This window comes from Talpa occidentalis, unplaced genomic scaffold (genome assembly GCF_014898055.3).
Source record: "Talpa occidentalis isolate TD23 unplaced genomic scaffold, MPIMG_talOcc4v2.1 talOcc4.17, whole genome shotgun sequence".
NCBI classification, from domain to species: Eukaryota; Metazoa; Chordata; class Mammalia; order Eulipotyphla; family Talpidae; genus Talpa; species Talpa occidentalis.
This window is the reverse complement of record NW_023601754.1, coordinates 14,989,604-15,013,696: the sequence shown is the minus strand read 5'-3', so window position 1 is coordinate 15,013,696 and position 24,093 is coordinate 14,989,604. Positions and strand designations below refer to the sequence as shown.

Below are 24,093 nucleotides of genomic sequence, written 5' to 3'. Positions count from 1 at the left end.
AAAGTGTGCCTGTGGCTGTAAGGTGGGTCTCCAGGCCATCATTATGACAAACCTGGAACCAGGTCAAGAAGCCACCAGGTAAAACCAAGCAAGAAAAAGAAAAATACCAGATGGTCTCACTCATAGCAGGAATGTAGAAAACCTAAATAAGGGACCAGGAAAAAGATTAACTATAATAAAGAAAAAATCAAAATCAACAAGCAACTGTAGACCAGAGACACACTACTGGGGGAGCGGAGAGAGGAGAGGAGGGATTAGGGTCAAAATAAGGGGGGTAGGAATTGTATGGGGAATATAACCAAAATGAAAATGCATACTTTGTGCAAAAATGAAAAATGATGTAAGAATTATATAAAATAAAATAATAATAATTTTTTAAAAAAGAACAGGTAAAGCCTAACTACAGGGAAACACCCTGCAGGGGGCAGCACCGCTCAGCCTCTGCAATTGCTCAGTGGAAACTGGACACTGTTGCCAGTTCTTCAGAGAGTCAGAAATCAGGATAACCTGGTAGTAAAAATATCCTGATTCTCACCTGTTGGCCAGTACTCTAAATCAAAGCAAAACATACCACAGTACATTTTTGTGCCAACCAAACAAAACAAGAGGGGGCCAGCTGTAGCAAACAGGTCCCAGTGTTTAGCTCCTACCTGGCCTACCTTGACCTAATGGTCTCCACCAAAAAGAAAGAGCAGGAAAGAAAATGATCCTGCTCTTATCCCTATCACAGAATACCAAGTTCCTTAGTATAAGGCAATACTGTGAAAGATTCAAATTAGACATCATTCTGCTTCAGACAAACTCAAACGGCAGAAAACAAGGTCTCAGAGAGTTGCTCCCCTATCCGGATCACTGATATCACTAAGCCAGTTTTTTCTAGATAAAATCAACAGCGCAGAGAAGCTGGTAGGTGGAGAAGAAGCAGAAAAGTGGAGGCAAATATCTTCCACACAGGGGTTGTGTAATAGGTGATAATCCCTCACCGTCTATCTCAGGCTGAGGAGTAGCCCTCAGAGATGTCTGTGTCCTCATCCCTGGGACCCAGGAATGTGGCCTGAGTAGGCAAGAGGATTTCTGCAGGATCATAAGATGGGGAGAGGCTACTGGGTTATCCAGGCAGGCCCCATGCCATCATCACACTCCCTCTGGAGAGGGAGACCTGCCTACAGGAGACGAGAAGGTGAAGGTGGAAGCAGAAAGGGGAGTGGTGCATTTTGAAGACAAGAGAAAGCGCAAGGGAAATGTACCCAGCCTCTGGAGCCTTTGAAAAGTCCAGGAAAGTGGTTCTCCTGGACAGCCCCCAGAAGAACACCTGAAGCCTCGCTCAAGTTAGTGCTATGGACCTGGGACTTGTGACTTCTTGCACTGAAAGTGAATACCTGTGTGTCGTTCCAATGAATACGCAAATGTGGAAGGAAAAGGTGAGCCATCGATGCACATGTCTGTGTTCGGGTAAGTCCAAAAGTTCTACCCTGATGGCAGGCAGACACTAGTGACTTCCCCTTCTTCAGTCCCTCCCTGGCCCAGACAGTGGGCAATAAAGGCAGACTGCCATTGCTAGGCTGGGTAGGAAAAGAGGCCTCCCAGGCACTCAGACTGTTTCCAAGTCAGCTTTTCAAGCTGAAAGGAGTGTCCCTCACCAGAAACCTGATGGAGACATTCCCAGGATGGATCTGTCACAGCACTCCCCAGCCTGCCTAGCGCTCCATCTGGTCACTGCACATGAACTTAGAATTGAAACTTCCTTCGTTAACAGATAAAGTTGTAATACCATTTTTTTTCTTTTCCTTCTTTGGTCATGCCACTTGGAAACAAGGTGGTGATGCCTCAACGGATAGAAGCTTCTCAAACCCCAGCTGCTGTATTTAGCCGGCTCAGCCGCCCTGTGGTACAACACAGCCTTGTTGAGGAGCTGCCCCAGAGGCAGTGGTAAGATGTTATGTTGAAAGATGCAGCAAGTTTTGATATCTCATCCTGGCGGCCATGGCGGGCTGACACAGCAGTCTCTCCATTTGAAAGAGATTGATTATTTTCATTCTTTTGCTTCATGTGATCACCAGGAAAACAGATTCCGGAATCAAGATGTTGCCGGCAGTTCTGTGGATGTCACATAGCGAACAGCACCAGTCTGCTCTGCTTTTCCCATTTACATCTGTCTTAGCCCTTTGGGTGTGGCACAGGTGGGAGTGAGGAGCCACACGGGCAGCGACCTGGAAGAAAATGTCTCATCCCAGAACCCACATTTCCACCATAAGAATTCTGGACAGTGATAGCCTATCAACTCCAGATGGGACAGCACCTACCCCAATATTCTAGTCCTAGTCCCCACATGGATGGCCCAGCACACCCCCATAGTACTTGACCGTGGTTACCTTTCTAACACCTGGAGAAAACACTTGCTAAAACCTCTCAGTATCGCCTCACAGAAAATACCAAGAGATCCTATTTCAGTCCAGCCATTAAGGAATTAAATATTACTCTCCATCTTCTTCCAAACAAAAGCCTCTTCCTGTAGTTAGGGGGTTTCCCCAGTCCCTGCTACATTTGCATGCTGTGTGTCATTGCCCCTGACAAAACAATTATGAGACAGAACATATTCTTCTCTTGGCTTTACAGGTGAGGAAAGGAAGGGTGGAACTAGTTAGGTGACATGCCGGAGGTCCCGTAAGTTAACAGTGTCCTCTTTCCCCACCTAGTCTCTTCCTATCATGTCCCAGCACTTGTCAATGAAACTTGGGTTTCTTGAGTGCTGATAAAATTCTATTCAGACACCACTACTTTCTCGGGTGTGATCAAGAAAAGAGAACAGCCAAGTTGGACATTTAGCTTACTACACAGGGCAGTCCTGTAAAAATCCACCACCAGCTTCAGTGAATGAGAATGCCAGAGCCCAGACGCCATATGGTGTCACATTGATGTGTTAAAGGTAAAATAGTTTTTCTTCCTTCCCCACTTCCCAATGTTAATGCACATATTTTCTTCCTAGATTGCAACAAAAATAACTCTTCCTTTTTTTTTTTCCCTGCATTCCCCTTGATTCTTTTTTCTGAATGAAGCTACTCTTTGACCAAAATGTTTGGTCAAAAGGAAAGCTATCCAAAGTGTTTCCTTTCATACCCAAGATGAGTCCAAGCCTAAAACAGGTATTTAAAAAGGTCACTTGGGGACACACTCACAGATATAAAGGCAGCTTCTGGGGATCTAAGAACCAGGAAGCTAGGAAAATACCAAACTAATTTCACTCACTGACTCTCCTGGGCACCGTCTTCCTGCAATGACTACCTGTTTATGAAGCGCCTGTGGGGGCTACACTGGCTATCCCCCCAGGCGCCTGAGTCCCCATCTTCTTGAACAACTTTGTTCAAGAATATTAAGTAAGAATATTGCCTGTGGTTCTCAGATGCACAACAAAAGTTCAGAGACAACAAGGAACTTGCCCCGAGTCACTCAGATGGGACATGGCTAGGCCCGGTTTTGAAACTAGGTCATGTCTGCTTCCCCAGCCAGCATTCCTTCCCCTGCACCCTGCTGCCTCTCCGGATAGAAACTCGCTACCTATCAAGCTTTCCCTGGCTGTCAGCAGAGCTATTTTCAGCAGTGGTACAATTTCACCACGCGGGATCCAGGCACATCAAATGAGATAATGCAAAGAAAGGCTCTGAAGAGTTGTTACTATCATTAATAGACGATCTGGGGAAAATGTGCAGAACCAAAATAACCAAATGGCACCTACTGTGATATCTTGGGACTCAACCACAGGTGAGCTGGCCAATTAGGTATTTTCTGGGGTGCACCCTCCGTAAAGGCAGGTTCCGACCTGCAGTACCTATGAGTTGAGCTGTAGCCAGCGTACCAGATAAAACATGCTTAAAAGTTTTTAGGGGCACCCCCTGGGAATGAAAGTAGTGCCAGCTACTTCCCCATGGTGTCCTATTTATGACAAGATTGAACAGGTACTTAAAGTAATAGACACTTTGAGATAAATTAACTTCTAAGAGAAAGGGACATTCTGAAAATTAAATTATACCACATGAAGGAGGCAATCAATTAGCAATCAATACATATCCGATAGTTACGCATATTAGATAGAAAGGCAATTCATAAAAGAATAAATACAGATGATGGAACCGATGAGGAGCTGATCAATCTCACTAATAATCAGAGACATGCAAATTTCAGTGATACACTGAAAAAATGCTAACGACCAAGGTTGGCAAGGATGTAGGCAAATGGGCATTCAGATTGCTGCAGGCCTCTGGGGGTGTGGTTTGACAAAACAAATCACGATACTAAGGTTAGGGAACAAATCCCTCGAGTCAGCGATTCTACTTCCAGAAATGAAACTATAGAAGATTCACAGATGGGTACAAACATTGAGTTACAAAATGTTCATCTCCATTCTGTAGTTATCAAAAAGCTGAAATCCACCCAAATGTGCCACAGTGGGAGAATGATTATGACCTATTAAGATGTTGGATATTTAACGGCAAGGCAAGATGCCTGACTTTCCAACTAAACAGAAAAGTCACAAAAGGATAGAAGGGAAGGAGAAAATGCTGAGGATCATACATGCTAAATACGAACAGTTATTTCTGACTAGTAAGAATTTGGGATGATTTTTTCTTTTCTTATCTGCATTTATTTTTATTTTTACTCCTCTGCATCTCCCAAGTCTATTTCCATAAGGAATACATTTTCTAACAATACAATGTAATTTTAAAAATTGTTTGATTTTAAAATTAAAGCTAATCTAGCTTAAAACTGACATATGCATATATATGCATACATGAGTTGACAAATGCTAGTTCCCACTGCCCCATAGTTGTTTTCCCAACACCTACTTTCCAGTCATAGCACCACAGGAGAATTTGGTAAGGGATCTTCAGAGGCTCCACTGCCTCGGTCCAGCACACAGCCTGGCACAGAGCAGGCGTGCTTTTATAAGTGTGTTGAGCTTAGGCAGACTGGGTGAGCTGCGTGGAAAGAACTGGCTCGGGAGTGGGTATTCCTCAGACCTGGAAGGTGGCACCTAGATTCTGATTTTGTTTCTCTTTATATGAGATAATGGATTCATGTGAAAGGCCTGTTTCCATCCAGCTTGCTAGTCACCCTTTCTTCCGCCACCTTTCTCTCGCTCTCTCTCTCAACTCCTCCTTCCCCACCCTTGCTCTCACTTGCACATGCATACAATCTTAGAGCTCTTCTCATGAATTTAGTGAGGAAACACTGATTTCCTTCAGAAATATCCATCTGAATATGGCTTTTAACAAGAAGGATCCAGAAAACCAAGCAGAACAGCCTGGTAAATAACTCCGAAATTTGAAACAATAAGATTCAAACCATGTCACCCAACTCATTAAACAGGAAAACACTTTCTATTCACCTCATTTAGTTAGGCTTGTGCAGATAAAGACTGGCGCTTCCTAACCCACAGTGTCACTCATTAAGCCAGAGAAAGATAATCAACCTAGGTAAGAAACTCCAGCTTTTAGGATTTGCTTTTTGGACAATCTATTAGAGACTTTATTTAAGAGATCTTCACAAGAAGTTCCTCCTGCTGAAACCTGGTAGTTATTCTGGAAAGGGTGAGAATTCGAGTTTGAAGAGTGTGTGTACATGCGGCGGAAAGTGCGAGGCAGAGTGGAGGCAGAGCATCACACTAAATACGCCACAGTCGAGGAGGTTTCAACAGCCAGCGCATCTTTATTATTATAAAGTCTGTAATAATTCCCAGAGTAGCCATCTGGTTTTAACAATTTTTATTTGATGAACAATGCACACATCTGTATACAAATGACCAAAATATCTTTACTCTGGTGAAAGGGTTTTGCACTGTTACAAGTATATTTACAATGCTTTCGTGCTTCTATTTTTAAAAGGAAAAAGTTGCTAAAAGAATAATATAAATAAAAGTATGTAACAGTGTGTTCGTTTGGCCCCCATTTAAAACTTGAAAATAAGCAGTTTGATAAAGCCAAAAGTGTTTTCTTTTCTGGGCCAAATTTCCACGTGAGAGCTGAAGCATGTGGTTAATGTGTTGCCTCAAACTGTAGTTACAGAGCCAAAATAAAAACTACCCTCTCTAAGCCCTAGTATGCAGAGTACTGGCTATTTGCTTCCAATTAAATATCTGGTTTAATATGGTCTCCATTATTTAAGAGATCTATGTTAAGCCCAAAAGGACACATTTTCTTCTAGTATAAGAACATATCATTAAAAAACCAACCTCATTACAATAAATTATATAATACTGGGTAAAGCTGGAGTGGCAGGGGCAGGGAAACTCTATGTTCTTAGAACAAAAATATCAGATCACCAAGGCATTCTAAATGAACCTTAAACAGAAGACATTAATATTTAAATGTTACAATTTCCACTTAGGGGGGAAAAAAATCACATTATTGATAGGCCAGCACACTCAAAACCAATAATGCCATGAAAACACACGCCCTTGTGTGATTTGGCAGGGCAGGCTACTCCCTGGATACAATGGCCCTTTTTGTGAAATGGATCTCTTCATCCTTGGCATTTCATACAACAACAACAAAAAAAATTTAAAAAGTAAAAGGGAAAGAAAGAAAAACAAACATGACACTAGTAACAGTCTTTAGTTTGAACTCTCTCACCACGAAGTACAAGACCTAAAAGATATGTTAGAAAAGTAAAAGGCATTATTTAGCAGAAATGAAAGCAAAAGTGGCTGAAAGGAAGAAAACTATATTGAGATGCTAGTGCTTTTGTGTGTCTGTATGAAAGGGCAACAGAGCCCTCCAGTGGACAAAAAATATAAACATATGAAAACATTTTTCTGTAGGTTCATTTGCATTGAATATACGGACCCTTCCTTGCAGAATTCTTAACAGGTCATTGTCTTATGCAGAAGCAGAGATCAAGTCATTTAAAGTGGGTATTAAGTAAAATAATTTCCAAATTTCAAAACCTTATAAAACACTGGTAATCCCAACGGGAATAGAAATCCTATTTTTAAATACTCTCCTCCAAGAATGACTTTGAACCATTTTCTCACTGAGAGAAGGTTTGCAAGATGCTCATTGTTACGGTGCCACTCGAACAGTGAGTGTCTAAATCTATGTGCAAGTGTGCAATCGGCTAAGTTCACATGACAAAAATGTTTAACTGGATCAGGTGTCTATTATTTGTATATCTGTTTACAATTTTAGTAAGCTTTTATGTGATTGCCAAATTTTGAGATGAGACTCAGTTAAACTATTGCTAATCGTCACTTCCTTTAAGAGATATGTAGCTTCTCAAATACTCTGATCATGTAGCTTCTGTGTATATTCAATGCTTAAAGGTTACTTAAGTGTAAAATGGTTGTTTTAGTCATAAGGTCCTAATTCTCACTTTTCATGGAATGCTATTCAAGGACTTTTCCCAGTATTGTCAACAATCTCAGTAGTTTCTCAGAACAAAATAATTTCAGAATCATTTTACGTTTGATATATGGTATATTTTAGCATAAAGGAGAAACAGCCACAATGTTTTTAACATAAAATGTGAGTTTAAGTTCCCGAAGGGTAATTTCAATCATCCCAGAAATTTTTCCTCTACTTCCTGAGCATCCGGTTCTTAAACAGAAGATAAATGCCAAGATTCCACTAGGTAAGCCTTATCAGAGAGGAAATTGTAATCTGCCATTTCCAGAGGCCAAGTGTGATGATCCCATATGAGTAAGATTTAACCAAGAAATTGAGTGTCAGTTAGCTTGTGGCCTTGAATACGTGGGATCTTTTGGAATAACTGAAAACAGTCAATGGCTTGGTTTAGACTAGAGTGCAAAACTTAGTAACTCTAAGTCTGAGAAAGAAAGTAAAGAACTGAGCAATGTAAGAGAAGTTTGTCTGGCTCAATTGCAAAACGCAGATCTAAAATCTTAAGAATGAATGAATGAATATACTGCTAGATGAAGAAAAGCAATTTTCTTGTATTATTACAGAAATGATAGAATTTATACCAGATAATCTTTCATCATGGTGATGCTTTATAGGGTAAAAGGATATGGCAACTACACTTCATTCTGTACTTTCAACATATAATTTAGAAAGAACATCCCAAACTTATAAATATGGGTTTCTTAAGCTGTAGCAATGAATTTCAAAATTACACTATAGTAACAACATTTTGGGATTCCTACATGGAAACCAGATACTTTCATTTTGATTCAAGGGGGACAAATATAGGGGTGATTTAGGCAACTTGAACATGTATTTTTTGTATCTTAAAATTTATAAATGCTAATATTTAAGAGTGTGTATTGTGTGTGTGTACACATACATTAGAATCTCCATAATAAACTCTAGGGAGGTGATTATATAGCATAAATATCAACCAAAAATTGAAGTGCCAGTCCTAAACTACATTTTCACTGGTATTTACTAAGGTGGCCCACTTCAGCTGTTCAAGGAAAACTTAGTTTTTTTTCTTGTTAATGGGTTGTCTGGCTCAAAAATCAAAAGCAGACCAGATTATTCTGGATTTAAAAATCACATTAAGGCAGTCCAGTGTTATGAAGGTTCAAAATTAGAAAGCAACTTCTCATCCTGTCTAAACTCTGGAAAGGATTTTAAAATCAGATTTTAACCACTAGTTGTTTAAGATGAGAAGAAGGGGGTTTTATCATTATTACCAATGAATAAAGACCAAAAATATCTAATTTGCTCATACTTAATAGTTTTAAAGTGGATGTGTAATAACACCTGGACTCACTCCTTCAACCCCACATGATAAATCCTCCTGCTCACTGCAACAATCTGCCTCAGTTCCGACAAACATCCCCCTACAAGGAGAAGTGACCCGAGGAGGCAGCACCCCACATGGAGGCATCAGGCAATTAGGAAGGAGCCTGAGAAGCAACCTGCCTCCATGAGTACATGGCAGCATCACATTTCGTACTGAACGCTTCTCACGGGGAGCCAAATTAACTCAAGCATCAGGCTGAGTCTGGAAATGCGAATAGGGGATCTTCCACAGTGGGAAATTGCCTAGCCGAAAGAACTCCCTTTCCCCAGACTTCCAGTACGGTTTGTAATTAATGATCACCAGGTTGAAGCTATTTCCATTCTTTTTTCTTTTTTTTTTTTTAACCAAATCAGCGCCATCGAGTCACTAACTCCCAACATGTCTGTAAAAATGCCTGCCCCTTACTGCTCAGCACCAACAGAAACAAACTCCTCCCTTGTGTCTACTGGTTAGCGGTCAGGACTGTGGGTTCCAGGTCTCTCGGGCTGTTAGTAGAAGCTTTGGATGGACAGATGACTTCCCCCTGGATACTGAGGAGCTGATTTCCACAGAGAGAGGTCCACAAGTTACCGCTCTCAATCTACAAAGTTCTTCAGATTCAGAACGCTGGTCAAACAAAGGTCAAGGAGAGAAGAGTGTTAGTTTCTGAGGATGTAACATCCTAAGCTCTGCAGCTGCCTATCAAGGGGCTGTCGGGATAGATGTGAGGCAAGGGGAGCAGGCACTGGTGAAACTGTATGATGTGTGCCCACAACCTTCATGGGGCTCCAATTTGTCTAAATTAGATGTGAATGGTGACTAATTTAGAGAATGGTGGGGTGATCTCACTTTGAAAGGGATTAAATCATCTACTGCAGGGGTTAGCAGTAGAGGCATAGAGGACTAGACAGGAAAGATTTCAGGATTTGTAGGTATATGGTCTAGGCAGCAATGACTCGACTCGACTCTACTGGTATGGCAGAAACAGCCACAGACTAAATGGGAATGTGGGGAAATGGCCGTGGCTGTATTCCTGTAAAACCTGACTCACAAAGTCATGCAGCAGGTCAGAGTTAGCCCAAGATCGACAGCTTGCCCCTAAACTAGGTGACAGTGCTACCTGGCAACAAATGTCAAGAGCAGAAACAATGATTTCATAAGACACAATGCTTTATTCTGACAGAATACTTCTCAGAATCTTTCCTCTACCTTTCAGAATCACCCTGATCTTTTTTTTTTTTCTTAACATCCCTGTACATTTTTTTACAATATAGGATTTCTCCCCTCAGGTGTGGTCACCAGACTCAGAAAATTATGGTGACTGCATCCTGATCTTTTTCAGCTAAATGAAGTAGGACTCCCTCCACCTGTTTCAGTAACATCAAATAAGGAAAATTCAAAATCTCTCTCTGGCTCACGCATAGGGAGGGAGAGTACAAGACAAAATCTGCTTGGAGCTCACTTCAGAGGGGCAGTGCTCTAGAACAACCCGGAGGCTCAGCACCACCTCCATCCACAACAGACTGCGTCAAACCAAAGGCCTGTCCAAGAAAGCAGTACCTTGTGGGGAATTTTTAAAAAATCGCTGGAAATTCCAGATTTATAAACCAGTCTTCTATAGCACATTCAGTGACCTATGTTTATAGTTTTGAAGCCATCATGTTCTGAAATAAATACTGATATGTTTTATTCCAACCCACTCTGCTTCAAAGAGAACAGACATTCGGCAGGCTAGAGACTACACCATGACTACAAAGAAAATAGGCACCCTGGAGGGAATGCCCACACCAGGAATGCTGTGAGAGAAGACAACTCATGAGAGTCCAGAAGTACTGGGAATGAAGATGCCCGATTCGTTCCACATTCAGTCACTGCATTTGAAATGGGCAGAAATAAGGAGGTGAGAGCAATTTCTAAATTGGCATGTTTCACAATTGAATAGAAGGAGGGACTTTATCTAGAAGCCACAGCCTACTTGAGCAAGGACACTTTCTAAGGCAGCCAGGCCGGATATAAAAGCTAACTGAGTCCTGATGACAAGCCTATCTTAACCACTTTTCTCTCTTCCTGATACCACAGCTGCAGAGTCAAAGTTATTTGCAAGGATTTGACTGCCTGGAATTTTCCATAGGATATTATTTCAAAAAACTAAGAATAGGACTATTCAGCACTCACCTGGCCTATGCTTCTCAAGAGTGGATAAGGGAACAGAGGTAAGGTGGTGGTGCTAAAGGCAATTTTGGAGGAAAGCAGGGCCGGGGGAGTATTGGGGCCATCTGCATAAGAGCTGCTCTCCCTGAGACCTTTGCCAACATCCCTTGCATCATCAGCTTTACAGTCTGCCACAACATCCAACCAGATACCCGATACCTACTTACAAAGTCCACAAAATGGAATAGGACGGGGAAGGACAAGTCCAGGAGGGGATGCAGGCGCCTGAAGAAGCAGAGGGTCTGGGGCTTTCCCCAAAGAAATGTGCGCTCCATTCTGATCAACAAGGTATTATTCTCAATGCTTCAGAATCTCCTCCTTTTCAGTCATGGTTACATATCCAACTAAACACAGCTCTGTGTGTATTCTGAACCAACTCCACTAGTCCCAACATAAAATATCCCCAGTCTGTCACTGCAAATTTTTGACACAGCACCAGTCATATCCAGAGGACTGGTAGCTCGTGTCAGACACAGCAAGGTTTGAACACTTCCACAGAAAATGATCAGCAGTCACATATCTTCCCATTAAAGGAAAAACAATCTAGCCGGAAGATTAAGGGAAAGAGGTCTTCTAGTTAATTTTCTGGTTAACTGAGCACTAAATAAATAGAGATATTTTACTTAAAATCCTTAAGTCTTTATTTTTCCTGAATTATCTACACTGTGTTGGTCCACACCCTCACATCAAAGTGGTCAGTATAATCAACCCAGCATACTGTTTCATAGATGACTGACAAGACAGCCATTTTGACATCAGACACAGCTACTTGAAGTTTAACCTGTTGCAGACATTCAGAAAACAGAACTGAATATAACAGAGGCCCAGGATGAGGTCTGATGGCTGATTTTAAATAAATGCTTTTTAATTTACAAAAAAAAAAAAATCCATTTGCTTCTTAGATTTTAAGAGTCTGCCCCATACAATAACAGGTCCTCCAAGAACATGTTCTCCTGCTTTGCTGGCCTAATTATGCTGGGGAGTAATTCTGGAGGTTCAAGAAGTGGTCACTAAAAACTAAGAAAGAGAGACAGGAGAGTGGAGCTGATGCACAGCTTATGAAAGGAAGAAACAGCTTATCAAAGAGACTGCCCACGGGGGAAAGGGTGCGTCATGTGGGCAGTGAGGGTTCAAAGAAACAGAGAGAGCTGGACAAACCACCACAGGCAACCCCATTTTCTACAGCTATAAATTATTCTGAAGGTGTATATCCTTACTCAAAGCAGTTGGTTCTTACTGATGCAGATATTGACATAAATGGACCAAAATAAAAAAGAGAATCATTTGGAGAACTACTGCACAAAGAACAGCTTTGCTGCTACTTTTAACACACCTTGATGCCAGAGGAAGAGCCCCCTCCAGAGCCACCTACCTCACGGCGGCCACCGCCTGTCAGTAAACACTGGCGATAAAGAGGGTTAATTTAGAAGTTAAGACAAGGATAATATTCCAACTTTAAAAAGAAATAAGATCCTGTTCCCAAAGGAAAATGATATTCTCAGGGACCAAGGGAAACCTGCAGTATCCTTTGTTCCAAAGTCATGGTGTGCTGTTGCTCCCAATATTCCATCACCAATCAATTTTAGCTTGAATAACCTAGGTAATTGGAATATGTCCGTACACCACACAGCCCAGGTCAGAAACTCTTAGACAGAGCCTGTTGTTTCTAATCCTTGAATACCAAAATAGCCACAACCTTTTGCTGAGTGTTCAGCTTTCAGGAAATTCAAGGTCGGCCCATATGCAGCCTTCCATAACACTGGGACTTAAAGAGGCCAGTATTTTAATGAAACGATAGCAGCAAAGGCTGTAAATACTCTTTTAAATTAAACAATCACTATATAAAATTTTATTATAGTTAGATTTAAGTGGATTTCATTATAGCAGTGACAAAAAAAAAATAATAGTAATAATAGCAACTGTGAGTTAATGGCCTACCTATTCCTGAATTAGCTCCAGTAACTACCACCACTTTGCCAGAGAAATCCCGGCCCTGGAGTATTTCCATGGCGGTGGTGCTGCCGTCGTATCTCTGTCTGGTGGTGGGCTTTGTAGGGTTATCATCCACAGTAAATGCCAATCTTGGGTCCAAATAGGTAGTTCTTTTATTTATATGGCTACAAGGAAAAGGAGAAAGCAATTAACCCACACGGAACATAGAAATTTAAAAATATAAGATGAACTCATTGTTTAGACTAGGCAAGCCCCATTTTTCAAATACTAAAAAGGTTTACTCTTAACCCTTGAAAGAATGGGGGGTCGACTTATTACATCTTTTGGCCTCTAGAAGGATTACATTCCTGCCTGGAGAGAGAGTCATGGAATCATTTCCTCCAGAATTTCCTAAAAATATGCTGGCACATACAATAAACAGTGTCTTATTTCTTTGGCACTCAAAAAAAGAGAAATGCTGGTTCTTTTTCTTTTCTGTTAATTGTGTAAATGTGGCTATAAGATCTGACAGTCACTGTATCCAGGAGATTTCAACCCAGTCTCTCAGCTCTGTGCAAGGGCATAAGAAGACTGGTAGAGAAGCAGAAAACTCAAATGATAAAAGTCTTCTCAATAAAAGGCTAACTACCAAAATCCTAATGATTTTTCTTTCAGAACTGTGCTCATACCTCCTACAATCACTCTAATTTTTATTTGAAGGTGAGCTGAATCCTGTAGAAATAATAATAAAATATCTCAGGCCATACAGATTAATGTTACTCCTTATGTAACAGAATTTAATTTTGCATTTCAAATGTTTTCTTGGGATTTGAGATAAAGACCTCAAACTATCTTAAAAACTATTTCTCAGGAGAGAGATGACAGTTTATCATTTAAAATGCATTGCAATAGGTATATGTGTAAAATTATATATAACTTAAAATCTATACTCATCACCACATAAATACTAAGACCCAAAGACAGTCCAACTTTCACTTTAACTACATACAATGCAGCAGGAAGAGGATCTTTTTTATTGAAGAAGTGCTACACTACGACACTGTCAGTTTCACACAAGTGAGCAGCTGCACTTCACTGCCATGCACAGTTGACAGGGGGAGTGGGGCCAGCCTGCATGAGAATGCAAGAGCCCCAAGGGTGCATCTCTTCCAACTCCCCAGTGACTTAATCCTAGAAGCTTGAAAGAGAGGGCAGGCTACGAGAAAGTATTCTCACCATAGAAACAAATCAGAGCTTTCCCCCTGGAGAGCTGAGGCTAAACAATTCATCAGTGCTCCATCTAATAGGCTGGGAAAGGCGAGGGGACCCACCCAGGTGGCACCTCAGCCAACGCATGGGTGTAAGGTGAGTCCAGACATGCCTGGCTCCTGCTACGTGCCACAAAGGTGGCTACCGTGGTTGTTAATTATTGGAGTTTATTCTAAAGAGAGTTATACAAACAAGAATGCTCAAAGTGTTATTTATAATTACAGGTGCCAAATAGGACATTTCATAAATTATAGTCTATCTCTACAAAATACTCCACAGTTATTAAACAACATTTCGTGGAAAATGCAAAGACATGAGAAAAAAATGCTCACCAGATAATATGTGGAAAAAACAGGTTACTCTGCAGTTTACACAGTACATTCTGTACTTTTTAAAGAAGGGATGTGTACAGAAAACAGGCTGGAATTTAAAAGTAGTTATTCCTGTATTACTCAACAATCAAAAAAGATAAACACATGCAGTTTGCAGCAACATGGATGGAGCTAGAAGGGATCATGCTCAGCAAAATAAGCCAGAAAGAAAAAGAAAAATACCGGATGGACTCACTCATAGCAGGAATTTAGAAAACCTAAATAAGGGACTGGGAAAAAGACTAATTAATACAAAGTAAAAATCAAAATCAACAAGCAGCTATAAACCAGAGACACACTACAGGGCGGGTGGGCAGGGAGAGGAAGGATTAGGGTCAAAATTAAGGGGTGTGCAATTGTATGGGGAATATAACCAAAATGAAACTGCATACATTGTGGAAAAATGAAAAATGATGTAAGAATTATATAAAATAAAATATTAATTAAAAAAGTAGTTATTTCTGCTGGTAATATTACAGTTATACACTACATCATATTTTTCAGTAGTCAATGCATACTACTTTTATAATAAAAATTCCTGTTAAAAGGCAGAAAGAAATGATCAAGAAGAGTTTCCATGTACATACTTACTCGACAAAAAATACTTGTCCGTTCTCATCAGTTTCTTGTTCCCATCCATATGGTAAATCTGAAACACAAGAGAGATAGGCAGGTTCACATGAGGCAGGGGTGGCACGGGCTGAAGTCCCTAGGTCAGGAAGGCACTATGCCCTGACAGCTCATACTGTGTATCCCCCCATCCCACAGCCATCGTGTTGCTGCCCTCCAGTCACATCACCCCACTATGCCAAGTGCAGAGGCCCTCGTCCCAACCCTACTCCGCATTTCTTCTGCCTCTTGCTTGGAAAAAAACCTGCTTCTTCCTGCTCCTTCCTAAAGGTTCCATCTATTTCCTGCTTTCACCAAGAACCACACTGATGGCTCCAATGAATGCCTCCCTTGAATGCCTCAGAGGACACATCTATAGGTAGAGCAGGCACCAAGATCATCTACATGATGGCTTGTGGTGCCTCTTCCACAATATGATAGAGTAGTTTCTCTTTTTCCCACACATCTGTGTTGTCTTCACAACTAGATCCTAAACCTCTTGAGGACAGGGAGCTTCTTATGTGCAGGTCTACTCTGTCAATCACACACTCACTCAGAAGCATCTACAAGTCACGGCTTAATGGAATTCATCACCCACTCGTATATTGCATTCCCTGGTAGAACCAACAATTTCACAAACAGAACGACCACAGGAAAACCTAAAACAGAGTCATAGGCCCCTGCTATTTCAATAGTCCTTTTTCCTAAGGCCAGTAAGAAACCATCCTCATCACTCTTCCCAAAGACCATGTCACTTTCTGCTAATCCCATGAGCGCCTCCGAGTACAACTCCAGTTCCTTGATAGCTTCCCATTATAGTCTTCCCAGAAGAACAGCTCTACCTGCTCCCAGCCACCCGTGACACTGTCGCAGTTAATACTTTAAGTGCAAAGGTCTTTGTTATGTGACAACAGCATACAAACCTCCTGCTATTCGTTTTCTTTTTCCAGTTTTCGGATGTTCCCACTGGGTCTTTTCCTCAGTGTGACTGTTTAAAAAAAAAAAAAAAACACAAAGTAATAATTAGTAAAAGTTACACTTCTAAAAATGAATGAATGGCATTAAATGTTTCCTCTTTCAAATGATACTCTTTCAAGATTGGCAAAGTTAAACATTCAGGAAAAAATACTCAGAACATAAATGTTACCACTTGCTTGAGGTCACATTCCCCAGGATGAAAGGAGAAGCAATCTGTGGAATCTCCCAGAAGCTCGCCTCCATCAGCAGGAGGAGGACAGTGGGAGGGGAAAAGGACCCCAGCTGTGGATCAAGTTTAGGAAGCTTACTGACTCAGTCAAGATAACTAGAGAGGTATTTTTCCTTATGCTTGTTTTAGTTTTATTCCAGGAGAGATTAACAAATGTCAGTCTAATTTATAATGCTGGTATTCAATATCATTGAGCTATAATATTACTCTTCTTAAATGTTTCTTTCCACAAATATATCTCAGTGTGTTTTTTTTCTTTTAATTTTGTTTATTTTTGCATAGAAGAACTGTGGGGTCCAGGCTTGAGGTACCGGATGGGGTGGGGGGGGTTGAAAGGATTCACCAGAGACAGAGTGGGGAGCAGAACAGGCAGATTTTACTAAAATACACTGCTAAGGGGAGCAGTGGGCGGGACAGGAAAGGTCTGCTGTGCCATATGTGGGATGGCTCCCTGGCCAGGGATTGAATTTCATAAAAGTGATAGCGCCATAGAAGTGATAGCACTGAAACTTAACCCGTAGGCCACCAAGGAGGCCCTCAATGTGCTTTTTAAGCATTGATTGCTACTTGCTTTCAAAAGTAAGCAAAAATATAATAAGATAGGCGCCTAGATCACCAGTTTTGTACCGCTGATCAACTTACAAACTTCAGAGCCTCGATTTCCTCATCTTTCAATTGGAAATAATCCTGGTGAGACCTTGGAAATGTGGTTAGGGTACTGTTTATAAAAGATTTAACACACTTCCTAACATATAGAAAACCCTCAAAAGTACTCTTATTTCAAGCCAAATATATAAACTAATCTGATTTCTCTGCCAACATTAGCTTTTTATCTCAGAAGAGCACACAAAGTTATAATGAAAATAGTGAGCCAATAACAGACTAGGCACACCTGTCAACACGTGACAGAATAAAACAGTAAATTACTTCACCAGGGAAACAAACAGGTAGACATTTTCAGAGGTCATCTGGATTTCATAAAAGTTCAGTTATTCAAGCCAAAATAGAGAATAATTTTTAATCATTCACATCTAGATTGTAAAATCTGAATATCCCTTCCCTATCCGTTATTTTAAAGAGAGTAAGTCCAGGGGGCATGAATTGCTCATAAAATCTTGCAAGTCACAAGCAACAGTCTTTTCAACTGCTGGCTTCTGGTCTGTTTGCAAGCAATCAGTGGCCAGTGCAGGGTCACTGTACTGGGGAAGCAGGAGACCCGAGTGCCCTATCTCATTCACCTTACAACACCTACATTCACTTCACAACACAAGTAGAAAGGTAGACACAAACCTGTGACCTTGACTAGTGAACAGCTAAACCACTGAGCCAAAGGGACATTAACTCTCAGTGACTCATGACTAAGAGAAACCCATACAAGCCCATGCATTCCCACATGCTGAGGGCGCTGACTCCCTGGTAAGGGCAGCCTGCACCTTTCCACACCCCTGCTTCTGCTTGCAGACAGTCACCCTCCTGCTCTACTCTGTATGCCTTGCACTTCTTCAAGAAAGTTCCCAGAAGGGATTACATTTTCCTTCCCTGAAGCTAAGTAGTTTTCAACCTACAGGCGCAGATGAAATGAGGTGGAAGCTGAGTTCCAACAACTTCTGCCCTCAAGAATCCACAAAGTGGGCCTCCCCGGAGGCGCAGTGGTTGAGCACTGGACGGCAAAGCCGCTCACAGCCTTTGAAGTGCGGTTCGATCCCCGGCCACTGGGCGAGGGTTCCACATGGTGCGCAGACCTCTCCTGCCACGCCCGCTGCTCCCCTCAGCAGTGTATTTCGTCAGTCTGCCTGTTCTGTTCCCTGCTCTGGCCCTGGTGAGTTCTCTCATCCTCCCGCATTTCTGACTGTACCCAGTGAATAAATAAATAAATAAATAAATCTTGAAAAAAAAAAAAATCCACAAAGTGGCCCCTGTGAGTGGATGCTGACAATACAGCCGTGAGTCACTTACTGACAGGGAGACATTCTGAGAAATGTGTCATTAGGTGACTGTCGCTATGCGAATGTCCAGGAACACAATTACACAAACTTTGATGGCACAGCCCACCACACGAGTAGCCCTATGGTTCAGCCCACAGGGAACACTGTATCTATGGGCCCCTCGCTGCTGGAAACAAAGGCCACTAACAGCAGGTGTGGGGGTGAGTAAGCAGCATACAGGCCTGCATCGAGCAGACCCTTGGACACCCAGCCTGAGCCTGACTTGTGGTGGGCACGCAAGTGTAAAAATGTATAGCAGATAAATGTGAGTGAGTAAAGCTCACTCAGAAAGGTTGCTTTTCTATCCTGAGACCTTTAAGTAAATAAAATACCCCAGGTTCTTAACTTTGGCAGATAATGCCTCAGCCAGGGTTTCTTCCCCAGCCTTCCTTACAGAGGAGTGGGGTCAGCTTGTTCTTGCTGGGACTGTCCTGTGCACTGCAAGGTGCCCTGTGCATTGCAGGGGGATCAGCAGCATCTCTGATCTCCACCCACAGGTGCCACTACTCCACATCCCATACCCGTGACCCTGGATGTGGCTCCAGATGTGCACAGTACCCCTGTGGGGTGTGGTTTCCTGGGGAGAATCTCGAGCCTGGCGCCAGGCTTCCTAGCTCTCCAGTCACCCACCATGTGCTGAACCTTCCTGTGCCTCAGTTTCCCCACCAGTGACAGCACTACTTCTTGGGCCTGCAGAGGGCTAGGTGAGTTAATGTGTATGGAGAACTAGGAATCGCACCTTTCATAGAAAAGTATTATTTTAAATACTTTTATATTATATTCTTTCTCATGGTAACCACAGATGACTTTTTAATGGACAGAAAATTACAACCCACATCCCCAAAGTGTTATCTTACTCTCCCTTAAACAGAACTTTACTTTATTCCTTTTTTTTTCCTTCTTTGCTTTCAGTAAGCTTTCTGTCATTTGGAGAGATAATTAACAGTGATTTTAATTTAAACCAAACGGATCAAAGTTACATTCACATCACATTACGCAGACATAACTTTCAAGCATGCTTGTCAAGGGTATTTTTTTTAGAAAGACACTCGAAGTTAACTCAAAGACCCAGAGCGACTGTGAGGAAAGCCAGCTCTGCGGATGAGAGAATTGTTGCCCAGCTGTGCAAGAACACAGCCCACCGGCTGCCAAGAGGCCTAGGTTTCAGGAGAAAAGGGGATTGGGATGGAGGACCCAGGAAGACCCAGCTGGTGGCTACTACAGCCCCCTGCTCAGAAGCCTATCCTCCCATCCCCTCTACCCCCATCTCCTGGATCCTGCAGAGGGGCTGCCCTGGACCATGCCAGGAGGGGAGAGAGGTCAGTCAACTCTTTGGCCATGGGCCTGTGCTGAGAGGTAGTGGTTGCCTCTTCCAGGGAGCCCAGCAGGGTGGGCCTTAGAATCACATGATGTGCGTGCACCTGTGAGGTCTGCAAGGACGCCACCAGGCAGGTGGGAAAGCCCAAGAGTTGACAGAACCCATACAATGGACACACAAGGCTGTCTGCCTGGGAGCTATGAAGTCTGCCCCTGGTCCTGCTGCAGTGGGCAGAAGACCATTTGGGGAAAGGAAAATGGAAACGCCATCTCCCCATAGCAAACCCAAAGGGAAGGCTCAGTGGGTAGGAAAAGTTGGGTAGAGTTGGGTAGGAAAAGAAGTAAAAGGAGGCTTGTAGGTCAAGTGAAATCACGTTCCAGGGTCAGGATGGGTCAGACGCACTCTTCAGTCCCAAGAGCCAAAGAGCAGAGGGCAGTGGGCCTGCACAGAAGGCCTGGAGAGGTCCCCCAGGTGGGAGCCAGCCAAACCTAGCCACGGTAGTTGGTATAAAGAGTGAGCCAGCAGGGTCAGTTTGAATCCAAAAAGTGCAGATGGAGCTGGGGAAAAAGTGGCTTTTTGAAGACCATGAAGTGCCACTGAGTTCCCTGGCCACAAGCTCCCCAGACTCGGTCACAGGAAGTGGCAGGAGTGTTCAGAACATAGTAAGGGGAAGGAGCAACCCAAGCCCTGACACTGGTCACCATCCGGGAAGGAAGCAGATAGGAAAGGTCACCCAACAAAGGCATAGGGGGAACAGTGGGGTGAGCACCTGCAAGGGAGCCTCCAGAATGACCCGGGCTCCAGGGCAAACTTGAACAGAGTATGGTGGAGGGCCCAGGAAGGCCCAGCTGGTGGCCACAACAGCCCCCTGCTAGAAGGCCTTATCCTTCCATCCCTGCCCCCCCACCCTGTCCCCATCTGGTTCCTGCAGAGGGGCTGCTGTGGACCATGCTGAGGAGGGGAGCAAGGGCAGCCAGCTCTCTGGTAACAGGCCTGCCCTGAGAGGTAATGGTGTCCTCTGCTAGGGAGCCCAGCCAGGTGGGTCTTAGGGTCACATGATATGTATCCCTGTGAGCCGCTGTGACTCTGGACTAGAGAATGGGCACAAGCCAGAGCAGGAGGAGAGGAGGGAAGTGGGTCCTGTGCATCTTTGCATCCCAGGGTCCCAATACGTAAGCCTTCCTAGATGAGTTTGTTTACTCATTCCACAAGAGCTCCTGGCTGGCAAGCACTAGGGATTCAGAGATGAATGAGAAAAAGCCCCTGCCTTCAAGAGATTTGCAGCTGGGAAGGGAGACAGAGCAAACACAGAAGAGCATAGACAAGGCTAACTAAGCCCTATGAAGCACGTAACAAGGTGGAAGTGCAGGAAAGGCATGCGGGAGGAAGAGCTCAGACAGTGATATTTCAGCTCAACGCGGAGGGAAAGAGCCCTTCACACGACATGTCCATGCAGCAGAGGGAACAACAAATCCAGGGGCTGCCTGGAGCCCTGCAATAGACTAATGGCTCCCTGCTGCTAGAAGAGTTCTCTGGAGTTTCCAGAGCAGAAACCAGCATTCTAAAGACACACAGCTGATAGCACCTCCTGGCTCCAAGCCTTCTGTGGACCCCTGGGTCCTGCCAACAGAGACCTAGCTCCTCCGTGAGGTTCAGAAGGGCCTCCCTAAACTGGGTTCCAACATCTCGGCCTCTACGTTATGCTCCTGCACCACAGGCCACGCATGGGTCTCCACACTCAGTTCTCTACCTGGGCTGCCCTCCTGCTCCAGGCCTACCCACGTCTACCTGTGCTTATGACACAGCTCAGGAGACAACTCTCCCTGGTTGCCTGGCCTGACATGCCCCCCATCTACCCACGCACAGTGTGCTAGGCACACTGCACCGGGAGAACCTCACCATTACCACTGGGGCTTCTTAAAAACTAACAGCCAGGTCTCGTTTGCCTCAGTATTGCCAGCACCCAGCAAAGGGCTTGACCCATGCCAAAATCCGTGTGTGTTTTGAATGAACTACCCGTCTTTTGTTTTGTTTTCCCTTCTACCAAGTCTCAAAGGCAGCTGCGTTGCATGCTGGGCAGACCAGCATCACCATGGAGCTTATAATATACCAGTAGGGACAGAATGCTCAAGCCAATTAAATGAGAATCTCCGCAGGTGGCACCAGGGAAAGATTTTTGTTTTAAAGTTTTCCAGACACTGGTTTTCCATCCATGTTTCTCCAAGCCATGTGATAAGCTGCCTCCCTTGGAAAACCTGAAAAATCCACCTACCCCACTTTGGGGGTCTGCTGCCCAAAACGGAGACCTGAAACCTGCATTTGTGCCAGTGCCAGGGGGGTTTCTGTGGAGACCTGAAACCTGCATTGGTGCCAGTGCCAGGGGGGTTTCTGTGGAGACCTGAAACCTGCATTGGTGCCAGTGCCAGGTGTATAGTTCTAACAGCCTAGGAGTTGCTGCAGAGACAGTAGGAGACACTACCAGTTACGGAGCAGAGTACCTAGTAGACCTGTGCTAAGTGCTTCATGTACAGTGCCTGCAGGACAACTCTGTGCCAATGCACTGGACAGAGAAGGCTGTGCCCGAGCGTTCTTTCAGTGGCCCGAGGTCACACTGCAAGTGATGGTGCAAAGGGTCTGCTAGTGTTTCCGAAACTCCCCGGGGAAACTGTGGTGCAGCTACAGTTGTTACTCTGTCTGTGCGTGCACGGATGTACACGCATATGCAGCTACACACGAACATGTCACTCATACATACTCCGAGGTGCCCTCCCCTGGGTCCCCAGGAGGAAGCTGGGCGTTGGCATTTTTGGATTTTTAGTTTTGAGGGATTTGCCACCACAAGGCACCGTGCAGTGCTGCCTGCTGAGCGGCAGAGGGCGCCCCTGCGCGCTGACAGGCGCCCCCCGGGACCCAGGGCCTAGAGGGGGCCGGTGCCTCCTCAGGACCCCGAGGCCTGGCACTGAAGCGCTGGGGCCATCACTGGGCTCGCAGGCCCCGGCCAGCTGGCGCCGCGCCCCGTGCAGGTGGCGTCCGAGGGCGGCGAGACGTCCCGGGCACGAGAGGCCGTCAGGTTCCAGGTGCGTCCCGCTCCAGGTGCGCCCCAGGCCCGGCGGCCCCCCGGCCGCCCGCTTACTTGGCATAGTAAACCCAGCCGTCCTTGGTGGTTCTCTGCTCCCAGCCCGGGGGCAGCTCGTCCTCGCTGTCCGTGTCGTCCAGGCCCGCATAGCGCAAGGCGGCCATGGCGGCAGGGGCGGCCTCGGCCACTCGCTTTTGGGTCTCCTCAGGCAGGAACGCGCTCCCGCTTCAAGCGAGCGCCGCGCGCGTCGGGAACCCAGCCGCTCGCGCCTGCGCACTGTGCCGCCCGGAGCGGCTCCCCAGCTGAAATCCAGTTTCCGGGTTTTTGATGATACCAGCGTCCTAAGGGGCGGGGCCTGAGGAGAACCGTGGGGAAAAGGCCCAGGAGGTCGCGCTACCGCTGGGCTGGAAGTAAAAGCCGGAGAACTGACTGTGATGCCGGAGGTGGAGCTGAGCATCCTGTCAGGGTCCAGGACTCCGCCCGCGGCTGGACGAACTGTCACCACTTCCGCTCCAGCCGCTGGGCATCTTGGGAAATGTAGTTCAGCCGCTGTCAGCATAGAGGCGCAGAGAGGAAGGGTTTTGATGATGGTGTGATGAAGTCTGCCCTCTCCTTTCAGGGAATTATGAAGAGCGGACGTTCCTGCTCAAAAAACACCTTTCCATCCACGCATTTTCATTCACAAACTCTCGGGCACGTAGATGTAAATTTATTAAATGTGGAAAATGTAAAAATGCAAAGTCCCACAGCTTCTGATGACCCTGTCTTGGAGAAGTTTCTTTCCAGCTACAGCTGGAAAGTATAAAAAGTACTAAAATGTTGACCATTATATAGCCAATAGTTCCGGGCTGGGAATTCACAGACTATTTCTTTCAATCTGTGAAGTGTGCATAATTAAAAGAAAGCAGAGCAGAAGGATAACTGACACTTGAGATCTCATTGCTGTATGGCAGGCTTTCTATTTGTCCTAACTCCTAACTAAACTGACAGCACCACCTCTTATGCTTCTATCTCTACCATTTAGCAAAATTCCCAGACCTACTAAAGGGAATAAAGGAATGAATGAATGAATGAATGAATGAATGTGATTCCTTAGGCTTAACCCTTTATCCATCAACCTAATGTAAATGTGGCCTTACCTAGGAGTTTTCCAAAGTACTACCTCTTGGAACTTGCTCCCCAGCTCCTCATTACAGGGCAGTGTACTCACCATCATTTCTCTGGCCAGGAAAATGTAAGCCTCCATCAAAAAAAAATTACCTGTTACAGGAGAGGGGACAGGGATGCTTTTTGTCTACATCATGCTCTGAAATTGATTAGAGAATCCTGCTCTGCTTACACTGTATTTTTTTTAAAGCTTAGTTGTGTCTTTTTTA

The 24,093-nt window shown here is 44.2% G+C and overlaps 1 protein-coding gene across 4 annotated transcripts in view; it reads right to left on the bottom strand.

Moving 5' to 3' along the window:
* The window catches only part of WWOX (WW domain containing oxidoreductase), a 403,146-nt gene extending 380,150 nt beyond the window's left edge, over positions 1-22,996 (bottom strand). For 3 of the 4 annotated variants that reach the window (XM_054697016.1, XM_054697015.1, XM_054697014.1), the window contains exons 1-4: positions 22,775-22,963; positions 16,055-16,119; positions 15,114-15,171; positions 12,889-13,067 (exon numbers count right to left, since the gene is read on the bottom strand). In XM_054697016.1, coding sequence (XP_054552991.1) covers positions 12,889-13,067; positions 15,114-15,171; positions 16,055-16,119; positions 22,775-22,881 — 409 coding nt within the window. In that variant the 5' untranslated portion in view covers positions 22,882-22,963. Of the gene's footprint in view, positions 1-12,888; positions 13,068-15,113; positions 15,172-16,054; positions 16,120-22,774 lie in introns of all 4 variants that reach the window. The other variant, XM_054697013.1, reaches the window with a different exon arrangement.
* Positions 22,997-24,093: the final 1,097 nt, after the last annotated feature.